The sequence below is a fragment of the Lonchura striata genome, chromosome 34 (assembly GCF_050655825.1).
Source record: "Lonchura striata isolate lonStrDom1 chromosome 34, ASM5065582v1, whole genome shotgun sequence".
NCBI lineage: Eukaryota > Metazoa > Chordata > Aves > Passeriformes > Estrildidae > Lonchura > Lonchura striata.
Genome location: NC_140736.1, coordinates 5,237,113 through 5,264,285, shown reverse-complemented (window position 1 = coordinate 5,264,285; position 27,173 = coordinate 5,237,113). Strand labels below are relative to the sequence as shown.

The window sequence follows — 27,173 nt, the reverse complement described above, 5'->3', positions numbered from 1 at the left end:
CTGGGAATGTCACCTGGATGTCCCCAACCTTCTCCTGGTCCTCTCCTGACCTTATCCTGTCCCTGGGAATGTCACCTGGATGTCCCCAACCTTCTCCTGGTCCTCTCCTGACCTTATCCTGTCCCTGGGAATGTCACCTGGATGTCCCCAACCCTCTCCTGGTCCTCTCCTGACCTTATCCTGTCCCTGGGAATGTCACCTGGATGTCCCCAACCTTCTCCTGGTCCTCTCCTGACCTTATCCTGTCCCTGGGAATGTCACCTGGCTGTCCCCAACCTTCTCCTGGTCCTCTCCTGACCTTATCCTGTCCCTGGGAATGTCACCTGGATGTCCCCAACCTTCTCCTGGTCCTCTCCTGACCTTATCCTGTCCCAGGGAATGTCACCTGGATGTCCCCAACCCTCTCCTGGTCCTCTCCTGACCTGACCTTATCCTGTCCCTGGGAATGTCACCTGGATGTCCCCAACCCTCTCCTGGTCCTCTCCTGACCTTATCCTGTCCCTGGGAATGTCACCTGGATGTCCCCAACCTTCTCCTGGTCCTCTCCTGACCTTATCCTGTCCCCTGGGAATGTCACCTGGATGTCCCCAACCTTCTTCTGGTCCTCTCCTGACCTTATCCTGTCCCTGGGAATGTCACCTGGATGTCCCCAACCTTCTCCTGGTCCTCTCCTGACCTTATCCTGTCCCTGGGAATGTCACCTGGATGTCCCCAACCTTCTCCTGGTCCTCTCCTGACCTTATCCTGTCCCTGGGAATGTCACCTGGATGTCCCCAACCTTCTCCTGGTCCTCTCCTGACCTTATCCTGTCCCTGGGAATGTCACCTGGATGTCCCCAACCCTCTCCTGTCCCCCTGTCCCTGGGAATGTCACCTGGCTGTCCCCAACCCTCTCCTGGTCCTCTCCTGACCTTATCCTATCCCCTGGGAATGTCACCTGGATGTCCCCAACCTTCTCCTGGTCCTCTCCCTGACCTCGCTGCCCATCCCCACCCCACTCCCTGTCCCCCACGGACCCCCACGGACCCCCACGGACCCCCCGGTGCCCCCCGACCCCGCAGGAGAAGCTGGAGACGACCCCCAAGAGGGACATCGAGGGCATGGGGCCCCCCGAGATCAAGTACGGCGAGTCGCTCTGCTTCCTGCAGCACGGCGCCAGCGGCCTCTGGGTCACCTACGCCGCCCCCGACCCCAAGGCCCTGCGCCTCGGCCTGCTCAAGAGGAAGGTGGGACCCCAAAATCCCCGGGGGGGTCCCCAAAATTACCGGGGGGGTCCCCAAAATTACCGGGTGGGGGGCCCTGAGGGGGAGTCTGGGGAGTTTTGGGGAGTTTTAGGGGGTTTTGAGAGTGATGAAAGGTGCTAAAGTGGGTCTAGGAGGGGTTTGGGGGATTAGTTGGGGTCTTTGAGATTCTTTGGGGTCCCCAAAATCACCGGGGGGGTCCCCAAAATCACCGGGTGGGGGGATCTGGGGGGGCTGCGGGGGGAGTTTTGGGGAGTTTTAGGGGGTTTTGAGAGCTCTGAGAGGTGTTAAAATAGGTCTAAGAGGGGTTTGGGGGAGTTTTTTGGGTCTTTGAGGGGGTTTTTGGGGTTGAGGAGATTCTTTGGGGTCCCCAAAATCACCGGGGGGGTCCCCAAAATTACCGGGGGGGGATTTTGCGGGGAGTCTGGGGAGTTTTGGGGAGTTTTATGGGGTTTTGAGAGCTCTGAGAGGTGCTAAAATAGGTCTAGGATGGGTTTGGGGGAGTTTTTGGGGTTTTTGAGGGGATTTTTGGGGTTTAGGAGATTCTTTGGGGTCCCCAAAATTACCGGGGGGGGGGGGAGGGCTCTGAGGGGGCTTTTGGGGGGAGTTTAGGAGGTTTTGGGAGCTCTGAGAGGTGCTAAGGTGGGTCTAGGAGGGTTTTGGGGGGGTGTTTGGGGTCTTTGAGGGGCTCTTTGGGGTTTAGGAGGATCTTTGGGGTATTTTGGGGTCCTCAAAACATCCGGGGGAGGCTTTGAAGGGGAGTTTTGGGGAATTTTGAGGCGATTTTGGGACTCTCAGCAGCGCTGGGATGGCTCTAGAGAGGCTCTGGAACGTTCTCTGCGAGTTTTGGTGTCACCGCGAGTTCAGGGGGGTCTCTGGGGTCCAGGGGGGGCTCTCTGGGTTTCGGGGGTCCCCTGTGACCCCCACTTTGTTCCCCCCAGGCCATCCTGCACCAGGAGGGGCACATGGACGACGCGCTGACCCTGAGCCGCTCCCAGCGCCAGGAGTCGCAGGCGGCGCGGATGGTCTTCAGCACCACGGGGCTCTACGGGGCCTTCATCAGGTCTGGGGGTCCTGGGGGGCTTCTGGGGGGGTCCTGAGGGGGTTCTGGGGGTGTCAGAACCTCCTGGGGGGGTCAGAACCTCCTGGGGGGGGTCAGAACCTCCTGGGGGGGTCAAACCTTCTGGGGGCCATGGGGATGGTCTTCAGCACCACAGGGCTCTACGGGGCCTTCATCAGGTCTGGGGGTCCTGGGGGGCTTCTGGGGGGGTCTTTGGGAGAGTTCTGGGGGTGTCAAAACCTCCTGAGGGAGTTCTGGGGGTGTCAGAACCTCCTGGGGGGGTCAGAACCTCCTGGGGGGGTCAGAACCTCCTGGGGTTCCTGGGAGGTTCAAAACCTTCTGGGGGCCATGGGGATGTTCTTCAGCACCACGGGGCTCTACGGGGCCTTCATCAGGTCTGGGGGTCCTGGGGGGCTTCTGAGGGGGTCCTGAGGGGGTTCTGGGGGTGTCAGAACCTCCTGGGGGGGTTCTGGGGGTGCCAGAACCTCCTGGGGGTGTCAGAACCTCCTGGGGGTCCTGGGGGACCCTGGGGGGGTCCTGAGGGGGGTTCTGGGGGGGGTTCTGGGGGTGTCAGAACCTCCTGGGGTTCCTGGGAGGTTCAAAACCTTCTGGGGGCCATGGGGATGGTCTTCAGCACCACGGGGCTCTACGGGGCCTTCATCAGGTCTGGGGGTCCTGGGGGGCTTCTGGGGGGGTCCTGAGGGGGTTCTGGGGGTGTCAGAACCTCCTGGGGGGGTTCTGGGGGTGCCAGAACCTCCTGGGGGTGTCAGAACCTCCTGGGGGGGTCAGAACCTCCTGGGGGTCCTGGGGGACCCTGGGGGGGTCCTGAGGGGGGTTCTGGGGGGGGTTCTGGGGGTGTCAGAACCTCCTGGGGTTCCTGGGAGGTTCAAAACCTTCCAGGGGCCATGGGGATGGTCTTCAGCACCACGGGGCTCTACGGGGCCTTCATCAGGTCTGGGGGTCCTGGGAGTTCTGGGGGGCATCAGAACCTTCTGAAGGGTCCTCGGGGGGGGGGGGTTCTGGGTCTGTCAGAACCTCTTGGGGGTCCTGGGGGTCCCGTGGGTGGGGAGTCAGAACCTCCTGGGGTTCCTGGGGGCATCAGAACCTCCTGGGGTTCCTGGGGGCATCAGAACCTCCTGGGGGTCCCGTGGGTGGGGAGTCAGAACCTCCTGGGGTTCCTGGGGACATCAGAACCTCCTGGGGTTCCTGGGGGCATCAGAACCTCCTGGGGTTCCTGGGGTGGGGAGTCAGAACCTCCTGGGGTTCCTGGGGGCATCAGAACCTCCTGGGGTTCCTGGGGGCATCAGAACCTCCTGCGGTTCCTGGGGGCATCAGAACCTCCTGGGGGTCCCTGGGGGCATCAGAACCTCCTGGGGGTCCCGTGCGTGGGGAGTCAGAACCTCCTGGGGTTCCTGGGGGCATCAGAACCTCCTGGGGGTCCCTGGGGGCATCAGAACCTCCTGGGGTTCCTGGGGGCATCAGAACCTCCTGGGGGTCCTGGGGGCATCAGAACCTCCTGGGGTTCCTGGGGGCATCAGAACCTCCTGGGGGTCCTGGGGTGGGGAGTCAGAACCTCCTGGGGTTCCTGGGGGCATCAGAACCTCCCGGGGTTCCTGGGGACATCAGAACCTCCCGGGGTTCCTGGGGGCATCAGAACCTCCTGGGGGTCCCATGGGTGGGGAGTCAGAACCTCCTGGGGTTCCTGGGGACATCAGAACCTCCTGGGGGTCCCGGGGGTGGGGAGTCAGAACCTCCTGGGGTTCCTGGGGTGGGGAGTCAGAACCTCCTGGGGTTCCTGGGGTGGGGAGTCAGAACCTCCTGGGGTTCCTGGGGACATCAGAACCTCCTGGGGTTCCTGGGGTGGGGAGTCAGAACCTCCTGGGGGTCCCGTGGGTGGGAAGTCAGAACCTCCTGGGGTTCCTGGGGACATCAGAACCTCCTGGGGTTCCTGGGGGCATCAGAACCTCCTGGGGTTCCTGGGGTGGGGAGTCAGAACCTCCTGGGGTTCCTGGGGGGTCCCGTGGGTGGGGAGTCAGAACCTCCTGGGGGTCCTGGGGATATCAGAACCTCCTGGGGTTCCTGGGGGCATCAGAACCTCCTGGGGGTCCTGGGGACATCAGAACATCCTGGGGGTCCTGGGGGCATCAGAACCTCCTGGGGGTCCCATGGGTGGGGAGTCAGAACCTCCTGGGGTCCCTGGGGGCATCAGAACCTCCTGGGGTCCCTGGGGGCATCAGAACCTCCTGGGGTTCCTGGGGGCATCAGAACCCCCTGGGGTTCCTGGGGGCATCAGAACCTCCTGGGGTTCCCGGCGGGGCCATGGGGATATCCGGGAGGCGCTGGGCAGTTTCGGGGGTGCTGTTGGGGTGGTCTTGGTGGTCTGACCCCCCTCCCCAGGAGCCTGGACAGCCTCCAGGGGCGGCCGCGGGGGTCTCCGCCGCCCCCCCTGCCCATCGCCGCCGTCATCCTGAGCCTGCGGGACCTGATCGGGTACCTGGAGCCGCCGCCCGCCGAGCTGCGCCACGAGCAGCGCCAGGCCCGGCTGCGGGCGCTGCGGGCCCGCCAGAGCCTCTTCCAGCAGGAGGTGCTTAAAGGGTTAAACTCGGGCTTAAAGGGTGAAACTCGGGGTGGAAGGGTTAAAGTCGGGGTTAGAAAGGGTTAAAGTCGGGGTTAGAAAGGGTTAAACTCAGACTTAAAGGGTTAAACTCGGGGTGGAAGGGTTAAACTCGGGGTTAGAAAGGGTTAAACTCGGGATTAAAGGGTTAAACTCGGTCTTAAAGGGTTAAACTCGGGCTTAAAGGGTGAAACTCGGGCTTAAAGGGTTAAACTCGGGCTTAAAGTGTTAAACTTGGGGTGGAAGGGTTAAATTCGGGGTTAGAAAGGGTTAAACTCGGGTGGAAGGGTTAAACTAGGGGTGGAAGGGTTAAACTCGGGCTTAAAGGGTTAAACTCGGGGTGCGAGGGTTAAACTAGGGGTGAAAGGGTTAAACTCGGGGTTAGAAAGGGTTAAACTCGGGTGGAAGGGTTAAACTCGGGCTTAAAGGGTTAAACTAGGGGTTAAAGAGTTAAACTTGGGGTTAAAGGGTCCCAGTTTGGGGGTCCCAGTTTGGGGGTCCCAGTCTGGGGGTCCCACGGGGGTCAGTCCCAGTCTGGGGGTCCCAGTCGGGGGTCTCCCCCCTGCAGGGGATGTTGACGCTGGTCCCAGTTTGGGGGTCCCATGGGGGTCAGTCCCAGTCTGGGGGTCCCAGCCGGGGGTCCCAGCTGGGGGTCTCTCCCCCCTGCAGGGGATGCTGAAACTGGTCCCAGTCTGGGGGTCCCATGGGGGTTCAGTCCCAGTTTGGGGGTCCCAGCCGGGGGTCCCAGCCGGGGGTCTCTCCCCCCTGCAGGGGATGCTGACGCTGGTCCCAGTCTGGGGGTCCCACGGGGGTCAGTCCCAGTCTGGGGGTCCCAGTCGGGGGTCCCAACCGGGGGTCCCAGTCTGGGGGTCCCAGCCCGGGGGTCCCAGCCCGGGGGTCTCTCCCCTGCAGGGGATGTTGATGCTGGTCCCAGTTTGGGGGTCCCATGGGGGGTCAGTCCCAGTTTGGGGGTCCCAGCCGGGGGTCCCACGGGGGGGTCAGTCCCAGTTTGGGGGTCCCAGCCGGGGGTCCCAGTCTGGGGGTCCCAGTTTGGGGGTCCCAGCCCGGGGGTCCCAGTCTGGGGGTCCCAGCCGGGGGTCTCCCCCCTGCAGGGGATGCTGACGCTGGTCCCAGTCTGGGGGTCCCAGCCCGGGGGTCCCAGCCCGGGGGTCCCAGTCTGGGGGTCCCAGTTTGGGGGTCCCACGGGGGTCAGTCCCAGTTTGGGGGTCCCAGCCGGGGGTCTCTCCCCTGCAGGGGATGCTGACGCTGGTCCCAGTTTGGGGGTCCCATGGGGGGTCTCAGTCTGGGGGTCCCAGTCTGGGGGTCCCACGGGGGGGTCAGTCCCAGTCTGGGGGTCCCAGCCGGGGGTCTCAGTCTGGGGGTCCCAGTTTGGGGGTCCCACGGGGGTCAGTCCCAGTCTGGGGGTCCCATGGGGGGTCTCAGTCTGGGGGTCCCAGTTTGGGGGTCCCACGGGGGTCAGTCCCAGTCTGGGGGTCCCAGCCGGGGGTCTCTCCCCTGCAGGGCATGCTGACGCTGGTGCTGAGCTGCATCGACCGCCTGAGCGCCTACAGCACGGCGGCGCAGTTCGGCGAGGCCGCGGGCGAGGAGGCGGCGGCCGCCTGGAAGGAGATCGTCAACCTGCTCTACGAGCTGCTGGGTGCGCGGGGGGCGGCCGGGGGGCTGGGCGGGGGGCTGGGGGGCGGATACGGGGGGCTGGGGGGCGGATACGGGGGGCTATGGGGTGGATACGGGGGGCTATGGGGCGGATACGGGGGGCTGGGGGGCGGATACGGGGGGCTATGGGGCGGATACGGGGGGCTGGGGGCAGCTACCGGTGCTGGGGGGCGGATATCGGTGCTGTGGGGCAGATACGGGGGGCTATGGGGTGGATACGGGGGGCTATGGGGTGGATATGGGGGGCTATGGGGCGGATATCGGTGCTGTGGGGCAGATACGGGGGGCTGGGGGGCGGATACGGGGCGCTGGGGGGCGGATACGGGGGGCTATGGGGCGGATACGGGGGGCTGGGGGGCAGATACGGGGCGCTGGGGGGCGGATACGGGGGGCTATGGGGCAGATATCGGTGCTGTGGGGCAGATACGGGGGGCTGGGGGCAGCTACCGGTGCTGGGGGGCGCATATGGGGGGCTATGGGGTGGATACGGGGGGCTATGGGGCGGATACGGGGGGCTATGGGGCAGATATCGGTGCTGTGGGGCAGATACGGGGGGCTGGGGGCAGCTACCGGTGCTGTGGGGCGGATATGGGGGGCTGGGGGCAGGTACCGGTGCTGTGGGGCAGATATGGGGGGCTATGGGGTGGATACGGGGGGCTATGGGGCAGGTACCAGTGCTGTGGGGCAGGTATCGGTGCTGTGGGGCGGATACGGGCGGCTATGGGGCAGGTACCGGTGCTGGGGGGCGGATACGGGGGGCTGGGGGGCGGATACGGGGGGCTATGGGGCGGATACGGGGGGCTATGGGGCGGATATCGGTGCTGGGGGGCAGATATCGGTGCTGTGGGGCGGATACGGGGGGCTATGGGGCAGATATGGGGGGCTATGGGGCAGGTATCGGTGCTGTGGGGCAGATATCGGTGCTGTGGGGCAGATATCGGTGCCGTGGGGCAGATATCGGTTCTGTGGGGCAGGTGTGGGTGCCGTGGGGCAGATGTGGGTGCCCTGGGGCAGATATCGGTTCTGTGGGGCAGGTGTGGGTGCCGTGGGGCAGATGTGGGTGCCCTGGGGCAGATATCGGTTCTGTGGGGCAGGTGTGGGTGCCGTGGGGCAGGTGTGGGTGCCGTGGGGCAGATATCGGTGCCGTGGGGCAGATATCGGTTCTGTGGGGCAGGTGTGGGTGCCGTGGGGCAGGTGTGGGTGCCGTGGGGCAGGTGTGGGTGCCGTGGGGCAGATATCGATTCTGTGGGGCAGATGTGGGTGCCGTGGGGCAGGTGTGGGTGCCGTGGGGCAGGTGTGGGTGCCGTGGGGCAGATATCGGTTCTGTGGGGCAGATATCGGTTCTGTGGGGCAGGTGTGGGTGCCGTGGGGCAGGTGTGGGTGCCGTGGGGCAGATATCGGTTCTGTGGGGCAGGTGTGGGTGCCGTGGGGCAGATGTGGGTGCCGTGGGGCAGGTGTGGGTGCCGTGGGGCAGGGCTGACCCCCGTGCCCCACAGCCTCGCTGATCCGGGGGAACCGCGCCAACTGCGCGCTCTTCTCCACCAACCTGGACTGGCTGGTCAGCAAGCTGGACCGGCTGGAGGCCTCCTCCGGTCAGTGGGGCGGCCCTGGGGGTCCTGTGGGGCTGGGGGGTCCTGTGGGGCTGGGGGTCCTGTGGGGCTGGGGGGTCCTGTAGGGCTGGGGGGTCCCGTGGGGCTGGGGGGGTCCCGTGGGGCTGGGGGTCCTGTGGGGCTGGGGGGGTCCCGTGGGGCTGGGGGGGTCCTGTGGGGCTGGGGGGGTCCTGTAGGGCTGGGGGGTCCCGTGGGGCTGGGGGTCCCGTGGGGCTGGGGGGTCCCGTGGGGCTGGGGGTCCCGTGGGGCTGGGGGTCCCGTGGGGCTGGGGGGGTCCTGTGGGGCTGGGGGAGTCCCGTGGGGCTGGGGGGGTCCTGTGGGGCTGGGGGGGTCCTGTAGGGCTGGGGGGGTCCTGTGGGGCTGGGGGGTCCCGTGGGGCTGGGGGGTCCCGTGGGGCTGGGGGGGTCCTGTGGGGCTGGGGGGTCCCGTGGGGCTGGGGGAGTCCTGTAGGGCTGGGGGGGTCCTGTGGGGCTGGGGGGTCCCGTGGGGCTGGGGGGAATTCTGTGGGGCTGGGGGGTCCCGTGGGGCTGGGGTGTCCTGTGGGGCTGGGGGGAATTCTGTAGGGCTGGGGGGGTCCCGTGGGGCTGGGGGGGTCCTGTGGGGCTGGGGGGTCCTGTGGGGCTGGGGGGTCCCGTGGGGCTGGGGGGGTCCTGTGGGGCTGGGGGGTCCCGTGGGGCTGGGGGCATCTCCTGTGGGGGGATGCTGTGGGGCTGGGGGAGGATTCTGTGGGGCTGGGGTCTCTCCTGAGGGTCTGGGGTTCCCACCATGGGTCTGGGGTCCCCGCTATGGGTCTGGGGTCCTTCCTGCCATAGGGCTGGGGTCTCTCCCATGGGTCTGGGGTCCCCGCTATGCGTCTGGGGTCCCTCCTGCCATGGGTCTGGGGTCCCTCCCACTGTGGGTCTGGCCCCTCTATGGGTCTGGGGTCCCTCCTGCCATGGGGCTGGGATCTCTCCCATGGGTCTGGGGTCCCTGCTATGGGTCTGGGGTCCATCCTGCCATGGGGCTGGGGTCTCTCCCATGGGTCTGGGGTCTCTCCTGAGGGTCTGGGGTCCCTGCTATGGGTCTGGGGTCCCTCCTGCCATGGGTCTGGGGTCTCTCCCATGGGTCTGGAGTCCCTGCTATGGGTCTGGGGTCCCTCCTGCCATGGGGCTGGGGTCTCTCCCATGGGTCTGGGGTCCCTCTTGCTGTGGGTCTGGGGTCCCTGCTATGGGTCTGGGGTCCCTCTTGCTGTGGGTCTGGGGTCCCTGCCATGGGTCTGGGGTCCCTCCTGCTGTGGGTCTGGCCCCTCTATGGGTCTGGGGTCCCTCCTGCCATGGGGCTGGGATCTCTCCTGAAGGTCTGGGGTCTCTCCTGAGGGTCTGGGGTCCCCGCTATGGGTCTGGGGTCCCTCCTGCCATGGGTCTGGGGTCTCTCCCATGGGTCTGGGGTCCCCGCTATGGGTCTGGGGTCTCTCCCATGGGTCTGGGGTCTCTCCCATGGGTCTGGGGTCCCCGCTATGGGTCTGGGGTCCCTCCTGCCATGGGGCTGGGGTCCCTTCCACTGTGGGTCTGACCCCGCCCCACATCCCACACCCCACATCCCACACGTGACCCACATGTGCCCCACACTCCACACGTGCCCCACGCGTGCCCCATGTGTGCCCCACATCCCACACCCCACATCCCACACGTGCCCCACACATGCCCCACGCATGCCCCACGTGTGCCCCACACCCCACACGTGCCCCACGTGTGCCCCACACCCCACACGTGCCCCACACGTGCCCCACACGTGCCCTACGCGTGCCCCACGCGTGCCCCACGCGTGCCCCACACCCCACAAGTGCCCCACGCGTGCCCCACGCGTGCCCCACGCGTGCCCCACACCCCATGCGTGCCCCACGTGTGCCCCACACCCCACACGTGCCCCACGCGTGCCCCACACGTGCCCCACACCCCACATGTGCCCCACACGTGCCCCACGTGTGCCCCACACCCCACATGTGCCCCACGCGTGCCCCACGCGTGCCCCACACGTGCCCCACGCGTGCCCCACACCCCACACGTGCCCCACACGTGCCCCACACGTGCCCCACGCGTGCCCCACACCCCACACGTGCCCCACACGTGCCCCACACGTGCCCTACATGTGCCCCACACGTGCCCCACGCGTGCCCCACTCGTGCCCCACACCCCACACGTGCCCCACACGTGCCCCACGCGTGCCCCACTCGTGCCCCACACCCCACACGTGCCCCACACGTGCCCCACACGTGCCCCACGTGTGCCCCACACCCCACACGTGCCCCACACGTGCCCCACGCGTGCCCCACGTGTGCCCCACACCCCACGCGTGCCCCACGCGTGCCCCACGCGTGCCGCAGGCATCCTGGAGGTGCTGTACTGCGTGCTGATCGAGAGCCCCGAGGTGCTGAACATCATCCAGGAGAACCACATCAAGTCCATCATCTCCCTGCTCGACAAGCACGGCCGCAACCACAAGGTGGGGGGCCCAGGTGTGCCCAGGTGTGCCCAGGTGTGCCCAGGTGTGTGCCCAGGTGTGCCCAGGTGTGCCCAGGTGTGCCCAGGTGTGTCCAGGTGTCCCTAGGTGTGTGTCCAGGTGTGCCCAGGTGTGCCCAGGTGTCCCTAGATGTCCCTAGGTGTGTGTCCAGGTGTGCCCAGGTGTGCCCAGGTGTGCCCAGGTGTCCCTAGATGTCCCTAGGTGTGTGTCCAGGTGTGCCCAGGTGTGCCCAGGTGTGCCCAGGTGTCCCTAGGTGTGTGCCCAGGTGTCCCTAGATGTCCCTAGGTGTGTGTCCAGGTGTGCCCAGATATCCCTAGATGTCCCTAGGTGTGTGTCCAGGTGTGCCCAGGTGTGCCCAGATATCCCTAGATGTCCCTAGGTGTGTGCCCAGGTGTGCCCAGATATCCCTAGATGTCCCTAGGTGTGTGCCCAGGTGTGCCCAGGTGTGCCCAGGTGTGCCCAGGTGTCCCTAGATGTCCCTAGGTGTGTGTCCAGGTGTGCCCAGGTGTGCCCAGGTGTGCCCAGGTGTCCCTAGGTGTGTGTCCAGGTGTGCCCAGGTGTCCCTAGGTGTGTGCCCAGGTGTGTCCAGGTGTGCCCAGATATCCCTAGATGTCCCTAGGTGTGTGTCCAGGTGTGCCCAGGTGTCCCTAGGTGTGTGCCCAGGTGTGTCCAGGTGTGCCCAGATATCCCTAGATGTCCCTAGGTGTGTGCCCAGGTGTGCCCAGGTGTGCCCAGGTGTCCCTAGATGTCCCTAGGTGTGTGCCCAGGTGTGCCCAGGTGTGCCCAGGTGTGCCCAGGTGTCCCTAGGTGTGTGCCCAGGTGTGCCCAGGTGTGCCCACGTGTCCCTAGATGTCCCTAGGTGTGTGTCCAGGTGTGTCCAGGTGTGCCCAGGTGTGCTCAGGCGTGTCCCCAGGTGTCCCCAGGTGTCCCCAGCTGTGCCCAGGTATGCTCAGGCACGTCCCCAGCTGTGCCCAGGTGTCCCCAGCTGTCCCCAGGTGTCCCCAGGTGTGCCCAGGTGTGCTCAGGCATGTCCCCAGGTGTCCCCAGCTGTACCCAGGTGTCCCCAGGTGTGTCACCAGCTGTGTCCAGCTGTGCCCGGGTGTGCTCAGGTGTGCTTAGGTGTGCTCAGGCATGTCCCCAGGTGTCCCTAGATGTGTCCCTAGATGTGTCCCCAGCTGTCCCCAGCTGTGCCCAGGCATGTCCCCAGGTGTCCCCAGGTGTCCCCAGGTGTCCCCAGCTGTCCCCAGCTGTGCCCAGGCATGTCCCCAGGTGTCCCCAGCTGTCCCCAGGTGTCCCCAGCTGTCCCCAGCTGTCCCCAGCTGTGCCCAGGTGTCCCCAGGTGTCCCCAGGTGTCCCCAGGTGTGCTCAGGCATGTCCCCAGGTGTCCCCAGCTGTCCCCAGGTGTCCCCAGGTGTCCCCAGGTGTCCCCAGGTGTGCTCAGGTGTGTCCCCAGCTGTCCCCAGGTGTCCCCAGGTGTCCCCAGGTGTGCTGAGGCCCGTCCCGCAGGTGCTGGACGTGCTGTGCTCGCTGTGCGTCTGCAACGCGGTGGCCGTGCGCTCCAACCAGAACCTGATCACCGAGAACCTGCTGCCACGCCGCAACCTGCTGCTGCAGACCGGCATGGTCAACTACGTCACCAGGTGGGACACCCGCCCTCACCTGGGCACACCTGGGGGCTCCTGAGGGGCTGAGGGCTCCAGGGGAGCAGAGTTTTGGGGGTTTGGGGGGTTTGGAGCAGTTTTCAGGTGGTCTGGAGGTTGTTGAGGTGCACCTGGAAGCTCTTGAGATGTTTCTAGAAGAACCTGAGAACACCTGGGGGACTCCTGAGGGGCTGAGGGCTCCAGGGGAGCGGAGTTTTGGGGGTTTGGGGGGTTTTGGGCCGTTTTCGGGTGGTCTGGAAGTTGTTGAGGTGCACCTGGAAGCTCTTGAGATGTTTCTAGAAGAACCTGAGAACACCTGGGGGGCTCCTGAGGGGCTGAGGGCTCCTGGGGAGCAGAGTTTTGGGGGGTTTGGGGGGTTTTGGGCAGTTTTCAGGTGGTCGGGAGGTTGTTGAGGTGCACCTGGAAGCTCTTGAGATGTTTCTAGAAGAACCTGAGAACACCTGGGGGTTCCTGGGGGGCTCTGAGGGGCTGAGGGCTCCTGGGGAGCGGAGTTTTGGGGGTTTGGGGGGGTTTTGGGCAGTTTTCAGGTGGTCGGGAGGTTGTTGAGGTGCACCTGGAAGCTCTTGAGATGTTTCTAGAAGAACCTGAGAACACCTGGGGGGCTCTGAGGGGCTGAGAGCTCCTGGGGAGCAGAGTTTTGGGGGTTTGGGGGGGTTTTGGGCAGTTTTCAGGTGGTCTGGAAGTTGTTGAGGTGCACCTGGAAGCTCTTGAGATGTTTCTAGAAGAACCTGAGAACACCTGGGGGGCTCTGAGGGGCTGAGAGCTCCTGGGGAGCGGAGTTTTGGGGGTTTGGGGGGGTTTTGGGCAGTTTTCAGGTGGTCTGGAAGTTGTTGAGGTGCACCTGGAAGCTCTTGAGATGTTTCTAGAAGAACCTGAGAACACCTGGGGGGCTCTGAGGGGCTGAGGGCTCCTGGGGAGCGGAGTTTTGGGGGTTTGGGGGGTTTTGAGCAGTTTTCAGGTGGTCGGGAGGTTGTCGAGGTGCACCTGGAAGCTCTTGAGATGTTTCTAGAAGAACCTGAGAACACCTGGGGGGCTCTGAGGGGCTGAGGGCTCCAGGGGAGCGGAGTTTTGGGGGTTTGGGGGGGTTTTGGGCAGTTTTCAGGTGGTCTGGAAGTTGTTGAGGTGCACCTGGAAGCTCCTGAGATGTTTCTAGAAGAACCTGGGGACACCTGGGGGAGTTTTGGAGGGTCCTGGGGGGCTTTAAGGGGCTGAGGGGGTCCTGGGGATGGGGTTTTGGGGGTTTTGGGGCTGGTTGAGGTGTACCTCGGAACTCTTGAGATGCTCTGAGCACCTTGAGAGGTGGAACTTGGGGTTCTCAAGGTGGAATTCGGGGTTCCCAAGGTGGGATTCACAGTTCCCAGGGTGGGATTTGGGGTTTCCAAAGTGGGATTCAGGTCTCTGGAGATGGGATTCGGGGTTCCCAAGGTGGGATTTGGGGTTCCCAAGGTGGGATCTGGGGTTCCCGGGGTGGGATCTGGGATTCCCAAGGTGGGATTTGGGTTCCCAAGGTGGGATTTGGGGTTCCTGGGGTGGGATTTAGGTGTCTCTGGGTGGGATTTGGGGTTCCCGGGGTGGGATGCTGGATTCCCAAGGTGGGATTTGGGTGTCTCTGGGTGGGATCTGGGGTTCCCAAGGTGGGATTTGGGGTTCCCAAGGTGGGATCTGGGGTTCCCGGGGTGGGATCTGGGATTCCCAAGGTGGGATTTGGGTTCCCAAGGTGGGATTTGGGGTTCCTGGGGTGGGATTTAGGTGTCTCTGGGTGGGATTTGGGGTTCCCGGGGTGGGATGCTGGATTCCCAAGGTGGGATCTGGGGTTCCCAAGGTGGGATTTGGGGTTCCCAAGGTGGGATCCGACATTCCCAGTGAGGTGTCCCCGTTCCCGGCAGCGTGCGCCCCAACCTGTTTGTGGGGACGGCGCCGGGCTCGACGCAGTTCCTCATGGTGGCATTTGGGTCCTCAGGGTTGAATTTGGGGTTCTCAAGGTGGGATTTGGGGTTCCCAAGGTGGGATTTGGGGTTCCCGGAGTGGGATTTAGGGTTCCCAAGGTGGGATCTGGGGTTCCTGGGGTGGGATTTGGGGTACCTGGGGTGGGATTTGGGGTTCCCAAGGTGGGATTTGGGTGTCTCTGGGTGGGATTTAGGGTTCCCAAGGTGGGATTTGGGGTTCCTGGGGTGGGATTTGGGGTACCTGGGGTGGGATTTGGGGTTCCCAAGGTGGGATTTGGGTGTCTCTGGGTGGGATTTGGGGTTCCCAGGGTGGGATTTGGGGTTCCTGGGGTGGGATCCGACATTCCCAGCGAGGTGTCCCCGTTCCCGGCAGCGTGCGCCCCAACCTGTTTGTGGGGACGGCGCCGGGCTCGACGCAGTTCCTCATGGTGGCATTTGGGTCCTCGGGGTTGAATTTGGGGTTCTCAAGGTGGGATTTGGGGTTCTCAAGGTGGGATTTGGGGTTCCCGGAGTGGGATTTAGGGTTCCCAAGGTGGGATCTGGGGTTCCTGGGGTGGGATTTGGGGTTCCCAGGGTGGGATCCTGGATTCCCAAGGTGGGATTTAGGTGTCTCTGGGTGGGATTTGGGGTTCCCAGGGTGGGATCCTGGATTCCCAAGGTGGGATTTGGGGTTCCCAAGGTGGGATTTGGGGTTCCTGGGGTGGGATTTAGGTGTCTCTGGTTGGGATTTGGGGTTCCCAAGGTGGGATCTGGGGTTCCCAAGGTGGGATTTGGGGTTCCCAAGGTGGGATCCGACATTCCCAGTGAGGTGTCCCCATTCCCGGCAGCGTGCGCCCCAACCTGTTTGTGGGGACGGCGCCGGGCTCGACGCAGTTCCGCTGCTGGTACTTCGAGGTGGCCGTGGAGCGGGCGCGGCCCTTCGTCACCGCCGTGCCCACCCACCTGCGCGTGGGCTGGGGGGCGGCCGGGGGCTTCCGGCCCGCCCCGGGCGGGGGCGCGGGCTGGGGGGGCAACGGCGCCGGCGACGACCTCAACTCCTTCGCCTTCGACGGCCTCCACCTGTGGACAGGTGAGGAGGGGCACCTGGGGCCACCCAGGAGCACCTTGGGAACCCCCGGGACCACCTTGGGAACCCCCGGGACCACCTGGGGCCACCCAGGAGCACCTTGGGAACCCCCGGGACCACCTTGGGAACCCTCGGGAACTCCCTGGGACCACCCAGGAGCACCTTGGGAACCCCCGGGACCACCTTGGGAACCCCTGACACCCCCCTGGGACCACCCTGGGACCACCCAGAAGCACCTTAGCAACCCCTGGCAGCACCTGGGACCACCCAGGAGCACCTTGGGAATGCCTGGGACCACCTTGGGAACCCCTGACAACCCCCTGGGACCACCCCAGGACCACCATGGGAATCACACCTGGGACCACCTGGGATCACCCCAGGAACCCCCTGGAAACCCCCTGGAAACCCCCTGGGACCACCCAGGAGCACCTTGGGAACCCCTGGGAACTCCCTGGGACCACCCTGGGACCACCCAGGAGCACCTTGGGAACCCCCCGGGACCCCCCTGACCCCTCTGTCCCCCCAGGGGGTGTCCCCAAGGCCGTGGCGTCCCCCCAGCACCGGGCTCTGGCCGAAGGGGACGTGGTCAGCTGCTGCCTGGACCTGGGGGTCCCTGTCACCCCTGGGACCCCCAGGACCCCCTGTGACCCCTCCGTGTCCCCCCCAGGGGGTGTCCCCAAGGCCGTGGCGTCCCCCCAGCGCCGGGCTCTGGCCGAAGGGGACGTGGTCAGCTGCTGCCTGGACCTGGGGGTCCCCAGCGCCTCCTTCCGCCTCAACGGGGCCCCGGTCCAGGGGGTCCTGGAGGGCTTCAACCTCGACACCCTCTTCAGCCCCGTGGCCAGCTTCTCGGCGGGGGTCCGGTGAGGGGGGACACCCCCAAACTGGGGGGTGGGAGGACCCCTGAAAGGGGCTGGGACCCCTAAAGTGGGCGTGGGATCCATAAAGTGGGGGGTGGGACCCCTAAAGTGGGCGTGGGATCCTTAAAGGAGGGGCTGAGTGGCTCTGGGGGAGTTTGGGGTGTGGGTCTGGGGGCTCCTTTGGGGTCTGTGGGGGTTTCAGGGGGGTCTGGGGGTGTTCAGGGGGGTCTCTATGGGTCCGGCTCTCACTGGGGGGATTCAGGGGGGTCTGTGGGGGTTCAGGGGGGGCTCTGTGGGTCCGGCTCTCACTGGGGGGATTCAGGGGGGTCTGTGGGGGTTCAGGGGGGTCTCTATGGGTCCGGCTCTGACTGGGGGGTTTCTGTGGGGTCTCTGTGGGTCCGGCTCTGACTGGGGGGGTTCAGGGGGGTCTCTGTGGGTCCGGCTCTCACTGGGGGGTTCAGGGGGGTCTGTGGGGGTTCAGGGGGGTCTCTGTGGGTCCTGCAATCACTTGGGGGGTTCAGGGGGGGCTGTGGGGGTTCAGGGGGGTCTCTGTGGGTCCTGCAATCACTTGGGGGGTTCAGGGGGGTCTGTGGGGGTTCAGGAGGGTCTCTGTGGGTCCGGCTCTCACTGCGGGGGTTCAGGGGGGTCTCTGTGGGTCCGGCTCTGACTGGGGGGTTTCTGTGGGGTCTCTGTGGGTCCGGCTCTCACTGCGGGGGTTCAGGGGGGTCTCTGTGGGTCCGGCTCTCACTGGGGGGGTTCAGGGGGGTCCCTGTGGGTCCGGCTCTCACTGGGGCGGCTCACGGGGGTCTCTGTGGGTCCGGCTCTCACTGGGGCGGCTCACGGGGGTCTCTGTGGGTCCGGCTCTCACTGGGGCGGCTCACGGGGGTCTCTGTGGGTCCGGCTCTCACTGGGGCGGCTCACGGGGGTCTCTGTGGGTCCGGCTCTCACTGGGGCGGCTCACGGGGGTCTCTGTGGGTCCGGCTCTCACTGGGGCGGCTCACGGGGGTCTCTGTGGGTCCGGCTCTCACTGGGGGTGTTCAGGGGGGTCTCTGTGGGTCCGGCTCTCACTGGGGGGGTTCAGGGGGGTCTCTGTGGGTCCGGCTCTCACTGGGGGGGTTCAGGGGGGTCTCTATGGGTCCGGCTCTCATGGGGGGGTTCAGGGGGGTCTCTGTGGGTCCGGCTCTCACTGGGGCGGCTCACGGGGGTCTCTGTGGGTCCGGCTCTCACTGGGGACCCCCCTGCCCCCCAGGCTGCGGTTCCTGCTGGGGGGCCGGCACGGCGAGTTCCGCTTCGTGCCGCCGCCCGGCTACGCGCCCTGCGCCGAGGCGCTGCTGCCCCGGGAGCGGCTGCGGCTGGAGCCGCTGACCGCGTACCGCGGCTCGGCCCCGCCCGGCGCCCGCAGCCTGCTCGGGCCCAGCCGCGCCCTGCCCCACACCGCCTTCACCCCCTGCCCCGTGGACACCTGCCAGGTGAGCGGCCGGGGAGGGGAGGGGGTCTGGGGGCGTGGAAGGGGGATTGGGATGGGGTTTGGGGGGTGGAAGGGGGTTTTGGGGGGATTGGGATGGGGTCTGGGGGGTGGAAGGGGGATTGGGATGGGGTTTGGGGGATGGAAGGGGGATTGGGATGGGGTTTGGGGAGTGGAAGGGGGATTGGGATGGGGTCTGGGGGGATCAAGGAGGATTGGGGGGGATTGGGATGGGGTTTAGGGGGTGGAAGGGGGATTGGGATGGGGTCTGAGGGGTGGAAGGGGGATTGGGATGGGGTTTGGGGGGATCAAGGGGGTTTTGGGGGGATTGGGATGGGGTCTGGGGGGTGGAAGGGGGATTGGGATGGGGTCTGGGGGGATCAAGGGGGTTTTGGGGGGATTGGGATGGGGTTTGGGGGGTGGAAGGGGGATTGGGATGGGGTTTGGGGGCGTGGAAGGGGGATTGGGATGGGGTTTGGGGGGTGGAAGGGGGATTGGGATGGGGTCTGAGGGGTGGAATGGGGATTGGGATGGGGTTTGGGGGCGTGGAAGGGGGTTTTGGGGGGATTGGGATGGGGTTTGGGGAGTGGAAGGGGGATTGGGATGGGGTCTGGGGGGTGGAAGGGGGTTTTGGGGGGATTGGGATGGGGTTTGGGGGGTGGAAGGCGGATTGGGAGGATTGGGATGGGGTTTGGGGGGTGGAAGGGGGATTGGGATGGGGTTTTGGGGGGATTGGGACGGGGTTTGGGGGGTGGAAGGGGGATTGGGATGGGGTTTTGGGGGCGTGGAAGGGGGATTGGGACGGGGTTTGGGGGATGGAAGGGGGATTGGGATGGGGTTTGGGGGATGGAAGGGGGATTGGGATGGGGTTTGGGGGCGTGGAAGGGGGTTTTGGGGGGATTGGGATGGGGTTTGGGGGGATGGAAGGGGGTTTTGGGGGGATTGGGATGGGGTTTGAGGGGATCAAGGGGGATTGGGGGAATTGGGATAGGGGTTAGAGGGCATGGAATGGGGTTTTTGGGGGATTGGGATGGGGTTTGGGGGGATGGAATGGGGATTGGTTGGATTGGGACAGGGTTTGGGGGGGTGGAAGGAGGACTGGGACAGGGTTTAGAGGGATTTGGGGTTTTGGGGGGATGGAGGTGGGATTTGGGGCAGGGTTTAGGGGGTTTCAGGGGGTTTGGGGGATTTTGGGGTCCAACACCCCCTTTTTCCCCCCCAGATCGTGCTGCCCCCACACCTGGAGCGCATCCGGGAGAAGCTGGCGGAGAACATCCACGAGCTCTGGGCCCTGACCCGCATCGAGCAGGGCTGGACCTACGGGCCTGTGAGTGGGGCACCCCAAAATCCCCCCCAGGAACCCCAAAATCTTCACGAGACACCCCAAAATCCCCCCCAGGAACCCCAAAATCTTCACGAGACACCCCAAAATCCCCCCCAGGAACCCCAAAATCTTCACGAGACACCCCAAAATCCCCCCCAGGAACCCCAAAATCTTCACGAGACACCCCAAAATCCCCCCCAGGAACCCCAAAATCTTGATGAGACACCCCAAAATCCCCCCCCAGGAACCCCAAAATCTTCACGAGACACCCCAAAATCCCCCCCCAGGAACCTCAAAATCTTCACGAGACACCCCAAAATCCCCCCCAGGAACCCCAAAATCTTCACGAGACACCCCAAAATCCCCCCCAGGAACCCCAAAATCTTCACGAGACACCCCAAAATCCCCCCCCAGGAACCTCAAAATCTTCACGAGACACCCCAAAATCCCCCCCAGGAACCTCAAAATCTTCACGAGACACCCCAAAATCCCCCCCAGGAACCCCAAAATCTTGATGAGACACCCCAAAATCCCCCCCAGGAACCCCAAAATCTTCACGAGACACCCCAAAATCCCCCCCAGAAACCCCAAAATCTTCACAAGACACCCCAAAATCCCCCCCAGGAACCCCAAAATCTTCACAAGACACCCCCAAATCCCCCCCAGGAACCCCAAATCCCCATGAAACCCAAAAATCCCTCTGGGGAACCCCAAAATCTCCCCTGGGAACACCAAAAATCCCTCTGGGGAACCCCAAAATCCCCCATGGAACCCCAAAATCCCCCATGGAACCCCAAAACCCCCTATTTGATATCTTTGGAAGGCTCCCCAGATTGAGGTCCCTTTTTGGGGCTCCCTAAATTGAGGTTTCCCCTTTTTGGGGATCCCTTTTAGGGGTTCCCCAAGCTTTGGGTCCTTTTTGAGGTGATTTTTCGGTGGATTCTTTGGGGTTTTCCCTTTCGGGTGGGTTTTTGGGGGCCCCCTGGCCGGGCTGGGGGTGGTCCCGGTGGCCAGGAGGTGTTTTTGGGGTGCCCCAGGTCCGGGACGACGTGCAGCGCCTGCACCCCTGTCTGCTGAGCTTCCACAGCCTCCCCGAGCCCGAGCGCGGCTACAACCTCCAGATGTCGGGGGAGACCCTCAAGTAAGGGGGCGCCGGGAAATTTGGGGGTTCCCCCCTCTTTGGGGGACCCCCTGGGGAAGGGGAAGTGGGTTTGGGGAGGATTCACCCCAAAACGACGTGGGTTTGGGGTCCCCTCTGAGCCTGGGGGTGGTGAGGGTGGTTTTGGGGTCACCCCTCACCTCAGACTGGGGGTCTTGGAGGGGTTTTGGGGTTCAGGTGGTTTTGGGGTCACCCCTCACCTCACACTGGGGGGGTTTGGGGTTCAGATGGTTTTGGGGTCACCCCTCATCTCAGACTGGGGAGACTGGGGGGATTTTGGGGTTCAGATGGTTTTGGGGTCACCCCTCACCTCACACTGGGGGGGTTTGGGGTTCAGATGGTTTTGGGGTCACCCCTCATCTCAGACTGGGGAGACTGGGGGGATTTTGGGGTTCAGATGGTTTTGGGGTCACCCCTCATCTCAGACTTGGGGGTCTTGGAGGAGTTTTGGGGTTCAGATGGTTTTGGGGTCACCCCTCACCTCACACTGAGGGGCTTGGAGGGATTTTGGGGTTCAGATGGTTTTGGGGTCACCCCTCACCTCGCACTGGGGGGGTTTGGGGTTCAGATGGTTTTGGGGTCACCCCTCATCTCAGACTGGGGAGACTGGGGGGATTTTGGGGTTCAGATGGTTTTGGGGTCACCCCTCACCTCAGACTGGGGAGCTTGGAGGGGTTTTGAGGTTCAGATGGTTTTGGGGTCACCCCTCACCTCACATTGTGGGGTCTTGGAGGGATTTTGGGGTTCAGATGGTTTTGGGGTCACCCCTCACCTCACACTGGGGGGCTTGGAGGGATTTTGGGGTTCAGATGGTTTTGGGGTCACCCCTCACCTCAGACTGGGGAGCTTGGAGGGATTTTGGGGTTCAGATGGTTTTGGGGTCACTCCTCACCTCACACTGAGGGGCTTGGAGGGATTTTGGGGTTCAGGTGGTTTTGGGGTCACCCCTCATCTCACACTGGGGGGATTTTGGGGTTCAGATGGTTTTGGGGTCACCCCTCATCTCAGACTGGGGAGACTGGGGGGATTTTGGGGTTCAGATGGTTTTGGGGTCACCCCTCACCTCGCACTGGGGGGGTTTGGGGTTCAGATGGTTTTGGGGTCACCCCTCATCTCAGACTGGGGAGACTGGGGGGATTTTGGGGTTCAGATGGTTTTGGGGTCACCCCTCATCTCACACTGGGGGGCTTGGAGGGATTTTGGGGTTCAGATGGTTTTGGGGTCACCCCTCACCTCGCACTGGGGGGTTTTGGGGTTCAGATGGTTTTGGGGTCACCCCTCACCTCACACTGGGGAGACTGGGGGGATTTTGGGGTTCAGATGGTTTTGGGGTCACCCCTCACCTCACACTGGGGGGCTTGGAGGGATTTTGGGGTTCAGATGGTTTTGGGGTCACCCCTCACCTCACACTGGGGGGCTTGGAGGGGTTTTGGAGTTCAGATGGTTTTGGGGTCACCCCTCACCTCAGACTGGGGGGACTTTGGGGGATTTTGGGGTTCCCCCACTTTGGGGTATCTCCCCAAAACAGGCTGGATTTTGGGGTCTCCCCCATCCTGAACCCCCTGGAGTTGGGGGTGCTGGATTTGGGGCAGGGGGGCTTTGAGGAGAGGTCGGAGGTTTGGGGGTGCTGATTTTTGGGGTGTCCCCAGGACGCTGCTGGCCCTTGGCTGCCACGTGGGGATGGCGGATGAGAAGGCTGAGGAGAACCTCAAGAAGATCAAACTGCCCAAGACGTGGGTTTGGGGGGCTGGGAGGGGCTGGGGGGGTCCCAGTTTGGGGGGATCCCAGTTTGGGGTCCCAGTTTGGGGGGGTCCCAGTTTGGGGTCCTTGTAAGAAACTCCCAGTTTGGGGGCATCCCAGTCTGGGAGGAATTTGCAGTTTTGGGGTTCTGGAGGAGCTTCTGAGGGGTCTCCATGGATTGGGGGGGGTCCCTCAGGGGGTTCCCCCCCATTCTCACCATGTCCAACAGGTCAGGGTTGGGTTGGGATGTCCCGGTTGGGTTGGGATGTCCCAGTTGGGTTGGGACATCCCAGTTGGGTGGGGATGTCCCAGTTTGGACACCACTGATGAGGTTTGGGTTCCCCATGGGTGGAGGCAGTTCTGGGGGTCGCAGGGTGGTCCCACAGGTGTCCCCTCCCCAGGTACACCATGTCCAACAGGTCAAGGTTGGGTTGTACATCCCCATTGGGTTGGGATGTCCAATTTGGGTTGGGATGTCCCAGTTTGGACACCACTGAGGAGGTTTGGGTTCCCCATGGGTGGGGGCAGTTCTGGGGGTCCCGGGGTGCCCAGGGGTGGTCCCACAGGTGTCCCCTCGCCAGGTACACCATGTCCCACAGGTCAAGGTTGGGTTGGGATGTCCTGGTTGGGTTGGGATGTCCCAGTTGGATGGGGATGTCCCAGTTTGGACACCACTGATGAGATTTGGGTTCCCCATGGGTGGGGGCAGTTCTGGGGGTCCCGGGGTGGTCCCACAGGTGTCTCCTCCCCAGGTACACCATGTCAATGGGTCAAAGGGGTTGTACATCCCCATTGGGTTGGGACATCCCAGTTGGATGGGGATGTCCCAGTTTGGACACCACTGAGGAGGTTTGGGTTCCCCATGGGTGGGGGCAGTTCTGGGGGTCCCGGGGTGGTCCCACAGGTGTCCCCTCCCCAGGTACACCATGTCCAACGGGTACAAGCCGGCGCCGCTGGACCTGTCGCACGTGCGCCTCACGCCGGCCCAGCTGACCCTGGTGGATCGCCTGGCCGAGAACGGCCACAACGTCTGGGCCCGGGACAGGGTCCAGCAGGGCTGGACCTACAGCACCACCCAGGTGGGGACCCCAAACCCCGCTGGGAGCCCCCCAATCCCCCAGAGGGACCCCCACCCACCCCTGGCCTCCCCAAAAACTCCTCTTGTCCTTGCCCTGTGTCCCCATGGCCGTGTCCCCATGTCCCCACACCTCTGGGGGTGTCCCCGTGTCCCCACACCCCCTGTGGTGGTGTCCCCGTGTCCCCACAGCCCCAGCTCACTGTCCCCGTGTCCCCAATCCCCTGAGCCCACTGTCCCCGTGTCCCCACACCTCTGGAGGTGTCCCCACACCTCTGGAGGTGTCCCCACACCCCAACCCTGCTGTCCCCGTGTCCCCAATCCCCTGAGCCCACTGTCCCCATGTCCCCACACCTCTGGAGGTGTCCCCACACCCCAATTCTGCTGTCCCCGTGTCCCCACACCTCTGGAGGTGTCCTCACACCCCAACCCTGCTGTCCCCGTGTCCCCACACCTCTGGAGGTGTCCCCACGCCTCTGGGGATGTCCCCACACCTCCAAGCTCGGTGTCCCTGTGTCCCCAATCTCCTGAACCTGCTGTCCCTGTGTCCCCACACCTCTGGAGGTGTCCCTACACCACTGGAGGTGTCCCCACACCCCAACCCTGCTGTCCCCATGTCCCCACACCTCTGGGGATGTCCCCACACCTCCAAGCTCGGTGTCCCTGTGTCCCCAATCTCCTGAACCTGCTGTCCCTGTGTCCCCACACATTTGGGGGTGTCCCCACACCCTAACCCCGCTGTCCCCATGTCCCCACGCCCTGAACCTTGTGTCCCCATGTCCCCACGCCCCAAAACCACTGTCTCCATGTCCCCACACCTTTGGGGGTGTCCCCACACCCCCAAGCTCAGTGTCCCCGTGTCCCCAATCCCCTGAGCCCTGTGTCCCCACACCCCGAACCTTGTGTCACCATGTCCCCACACCCCGAACCCACTGTCCCCATGTCCCCACGCCCCAAACCCAGTGTCCCCATGTCCCCACACCCCAACCCCGCTGTCCCTGTGTCCCCACACCTCTGGGGATGTCCCCACACCTCCAAGCTCGGTGTCCCTGTGTCCCCAATCTCCTGAACCTGCTGTCCCCGTGTCCCCACACGTTTGGGGGTGTCCCCACACCCTGACCCCGCTGTCCCCATGTCCCCACGCCCTGAACCTTGTGTCCCCATGTCCCCACACCCCGAACCCACTGTCCCCATGTCCCCACACCTTTGGGGGTGTCCCCACACCCCCGAGCTCAGTGTCCCCGTGTCCCCACACCCCTGAGCCCCACGTCCCCACACCCCGAACCTTGTGTCCCCATGTCCCCACGCCCCGACCCCGCTGTCCCCGCGTCCCCAGGACATCAAGAACAAGCGGAACCCGCGGCTGGTCCCCTACAACCTGCTGGACGAGGGGACCAAGGCCACCAACCGCGAGAGCCTGTGCCAGGCCGTGCGGACCCTGCTGGGCTACGGCTACAACATCGAGCCCCCCGACCAGGAGACGCGTGAGTGGGCCAGCGACGCTCTGGGGACATCTGGGGACACCTGGGAGCTGTTGGGACCTTCTGGCCGATGGTTCTGGGGGTCTCCGTGTCCCGTTTTGGGGTGCTGACCCCCCTGTTCTCCCCCAGATTCTCAGGGTGTGCCCTCGGGGGGGGTCCCGGCGCACCCCGGCCGTGGCTGTTGGTGCTGTTTGGGTGCCAGTTTTGGGTTTCCGTCTCCCATTTTTGGGTTTCCACATCCTGGTTTTGCGGTTTCCATGTAGTTTTTGGGTTTCCATGTGTCATTTCTGGGATTCCATGTCCCATTTTTGGGGTTCCATGTCCCATTTATGGGTTCAATCTCCCATTTTTGGGCTCTCTGGGTGCTGTTTTTGGGTGCCGTTTTTGGGCTCTCTGGGTGCTGTTTTTGGGCTCTCTGGGTGCCATTTTTGGGTGCAGTTTTTGGGCTCTCTGGGTGCCATTTTTGGGCTCTCTGGGTGCCATTTTTGGGTGCTGTTTTTGGCTCTCTGGGTGCCGTTTTTGGGGTTCCATGTCCCGTTTTTGGGATGCTGACCCCCCGTTCTCCCCAGCCTTGCAGGGCTCGGCTCCCGGGCGTCCCCGCGCCCCCCGGCCGCTCTCTGGGGGACGTTTTTGGTCTCTCTGGGTGCCATTTTTGGGTGCAGCTTTTGGGCTCTCTGGGTGCCGTTTTTGGGTGCCGTTTTTGGCTCTCTGGGTGCCGTTTTTGGGCTCTCTGGGTGCCATTTTTGGGTGCCATTTTTGGGCTCTCTGGGTGCCATTTTTGGGTGCCGTCTTTGGCTCTCTGGGTGCCGTTTTTGGGCTCTCTGGGTGCCATTTTTGGGTGCAGCTTTTGGGCTATCTGGGTGCTGTTTTTGGGTGCCGTTTTTGGCTCTCTGGGTGCCGTCTTTGGCTCTCTGGGTGCCATTTTTGGGTGCAGTTTTTGGGCTCTCTGGGTTCCATTTTTGGGTGCTGTTTTTGGGCTCTCTGGGTTCCATTTTTGGGTGCTGTTTTTGGGCTCTCTGGGTTCCATTTTTGGGTGCAGTTTTTGGGCTCTCTGGATGCCATTTTTGGGCTCTCTGGGTGCCGTTTTTGGGTGCAGTTTTTGGGCTCTCTGGATGCCATTTTTGGGCTCTCTGGGTGCCGTTTTTGGGTGCAGTTTTTGGGCTCTCTGGATGCCATTTTTGGGCTCTCTGGGTGCCGTTTTTGGGTGCTGTTTTTGGGCTCTCTGGGTGCCATTTTTGGGTGCAGTTTTTGGGCTCTCTGGGTGCCGTTTTTGGGCTCTCTGGGTGCCATTTTTGGGTGCCGTTTTTGGGCTCTCTGGGTGCCATTTTTGGGTGCAGTTTTTGGGCTCTCTGGGTGCCGTTTTTGGGCTCTCTGGGTGCCGTTTTTGGGCTCTCTGGGTGCCATTTTTGGGTGCCATTTTTGGGCTCTCTGGGTGCCATTTTTGGGTGCAGTTTTTAGGCTCTCTGGGTGCCGTTTTTGGCTCTCTGGGTGCCATTTTTGGGTGCCGTTTTTGGCTCTCTGGGTGCCATTTTTGGGTGCCGTTTTTGGCTCTCTGGGTGCCGTTTTTGGGGTTCCATGTCCCATTTTCGGGATGCTGACCCCCCGTTCCCCCCAGCCTCGCAGGGCTCGGCTCCCGGGGGTCCCCGCGCCCCCCGGCCGCGGCTGTTCCGGGCGGAGCGCGGCTCGGCCGTGCGCAGCGGCCGCTGGTACTTCGAGTTCCAGGCGGTGACGGCCGGCGAGATGCGCGTGGGCTGGGCCCGGCCCGGGCTGCGCCCCGACACCGAGCTGGGCGCCGACGACATGGCCTTCGTCTTCAACGGGCACCGGGTGAGCCCCGGGGACACGGGGGGACAGCCGGGGACATGGGGGGGGACAGCCAGGGACATGGGGGGACAGCCAGGGACATGGGGGGACAACCATTGACATGGCCTTCGTCTTCAACGGGCACCGGGTGAGCCCTGGGGACACGGGGGGACAGCCAGGGACATGGGGGGACAGCCGGGGATATGAGGGGACAGCTGGGGACACGGGGGGACAGCCGGGGACACGAGAGGACATCTGGGGACATGGGGGGACAGCCAGGAACATGGGGAGAATAGCCAGGGACACGAGGGGACAGCCAGGGACATGGGGGGACAGTCATTGACATGGCCTTCGTCTTCAACGGGCACCGGGTGAGCCCCGGGGACATGGGGGGACACGGGGGGATAGCCAGGAATGGGGGGGACCAGCTGGGGACACGAGGGGACAGCTGGGGACATGGCAGGGACAGCCAGGGACATGGGGGGGGGGACAGCCAGGGACACGACGGGACAGCTGGGGACATGGGGGGACAGCCAGGGACACGAGGGGACAGCCGGGGACATGGGGGGGGACAGCCAGGGACATGGGGAGAATAGCCAGGGACACGGGGGGACAGCCAGGGACATGGGGGGACAGTCATTGACATGGCCTTCGTCTTCAACGGGCACCTGGTGAGCCCCGGGGACACGGGGGGGACAGCCGGGGACATGGGGGGACAGCTGGGGACACGAGAGGACATCTGGGGACATGGGGGGACAGCCGGGGACACGAGAGGACATCTGGGGACATGGGGGGACAGCCGGGGACATGGGGGGGACAGCCGGAGACACGAGGGGACATCTGGGGACATGGGGGGACAGCCAGGGACACGAGAGGACATCTGGGGACATGGGGGGACA

General features: G+C 64.2%; 1 protein-coding gene across 9 annotated transcripts in view; it reads left to right on the top strand.

The window, feature by feature from the left end:
* The window catches only part of RYR1 (ryanodine receptor 1), a 155,096-nt gene that overhangs the window by 17,320 nt on the left and 110,603 nt on the right, over nucleotides 1-27,173 (top strand). For 8 of the 9 annotated variants that reach the window (XM_085564839.1, XM_085564837.1, XM_085564838.1 and 5 more), the window contains 16 exons: nucleotides 1,061-1,225; nucleotides 2,182-2,303; nucleotides 4,698-4,884; nucleotides 6,436-6,571; nucleotides 8,085-8,180; nucleotides 10,561-10,679; nucleotides 12,204-12,337; nucleotides 15,132-15,373; nucleotides 16,038-16,230; nucleotides 17,477-17,696; nucleotides 18,915-19,019; nucleotides 20,054-20,157; nucleotides 21,825-21,908; nucleotides 22,835-22,994; nucleotides 24,327-24,474; nucleotides 26,087-26,298. In XM_085564839.1, the coding sequence (XP_085420965.1) occupies nucleotides 1,061-1,225; nucleotides 2,182-2,303; nucleotides 4,698-4,884; nucleotides 6,436-6,571; nucleotides 8,085-8,180; nucleotides 10,561-10,679; nucleotides 12,204-12,337; nucleotides 15,132-15,373; nucleotides 16,038-16,230; nucleotides 17,477-17,696; nucleotides 18,915-19,019; nucleotides 20,054-20,157; nucleotides 21,825-21,908; nucleotides 22,835-22,994; nucleotides 24,327-24,474; nucleotides 26,087-26,298 (2,427 nt within the window). Of the gene's footprint in view, nucleotides 1-1,060; nucleotides 1,226-2,181; nucleotides 2,304-3,190; nucleotides 3,253-4,697; nucleotides 4,885-6,435; nucleotides 6,572-8,084; nucleotides 8,181-10,560; nucleotides 10,680-12,203; nucleotides 12,338-15,131; nucleotides 15,374-16,037; nucleotides 16,231-17,476; nucleotides 17,697-18,914; nucleotides 19,020-20,053; nucleotides 20,158-21,824; nucleotides 21,909-22,834; nucleotides 22,995-24,326; nucleotides 24,475-26,086; nucleotides 26,299-27,173 lie in introns of those variants that run through there. The other variant, XM_085564844.1, reaches the window with a different exon arrangement.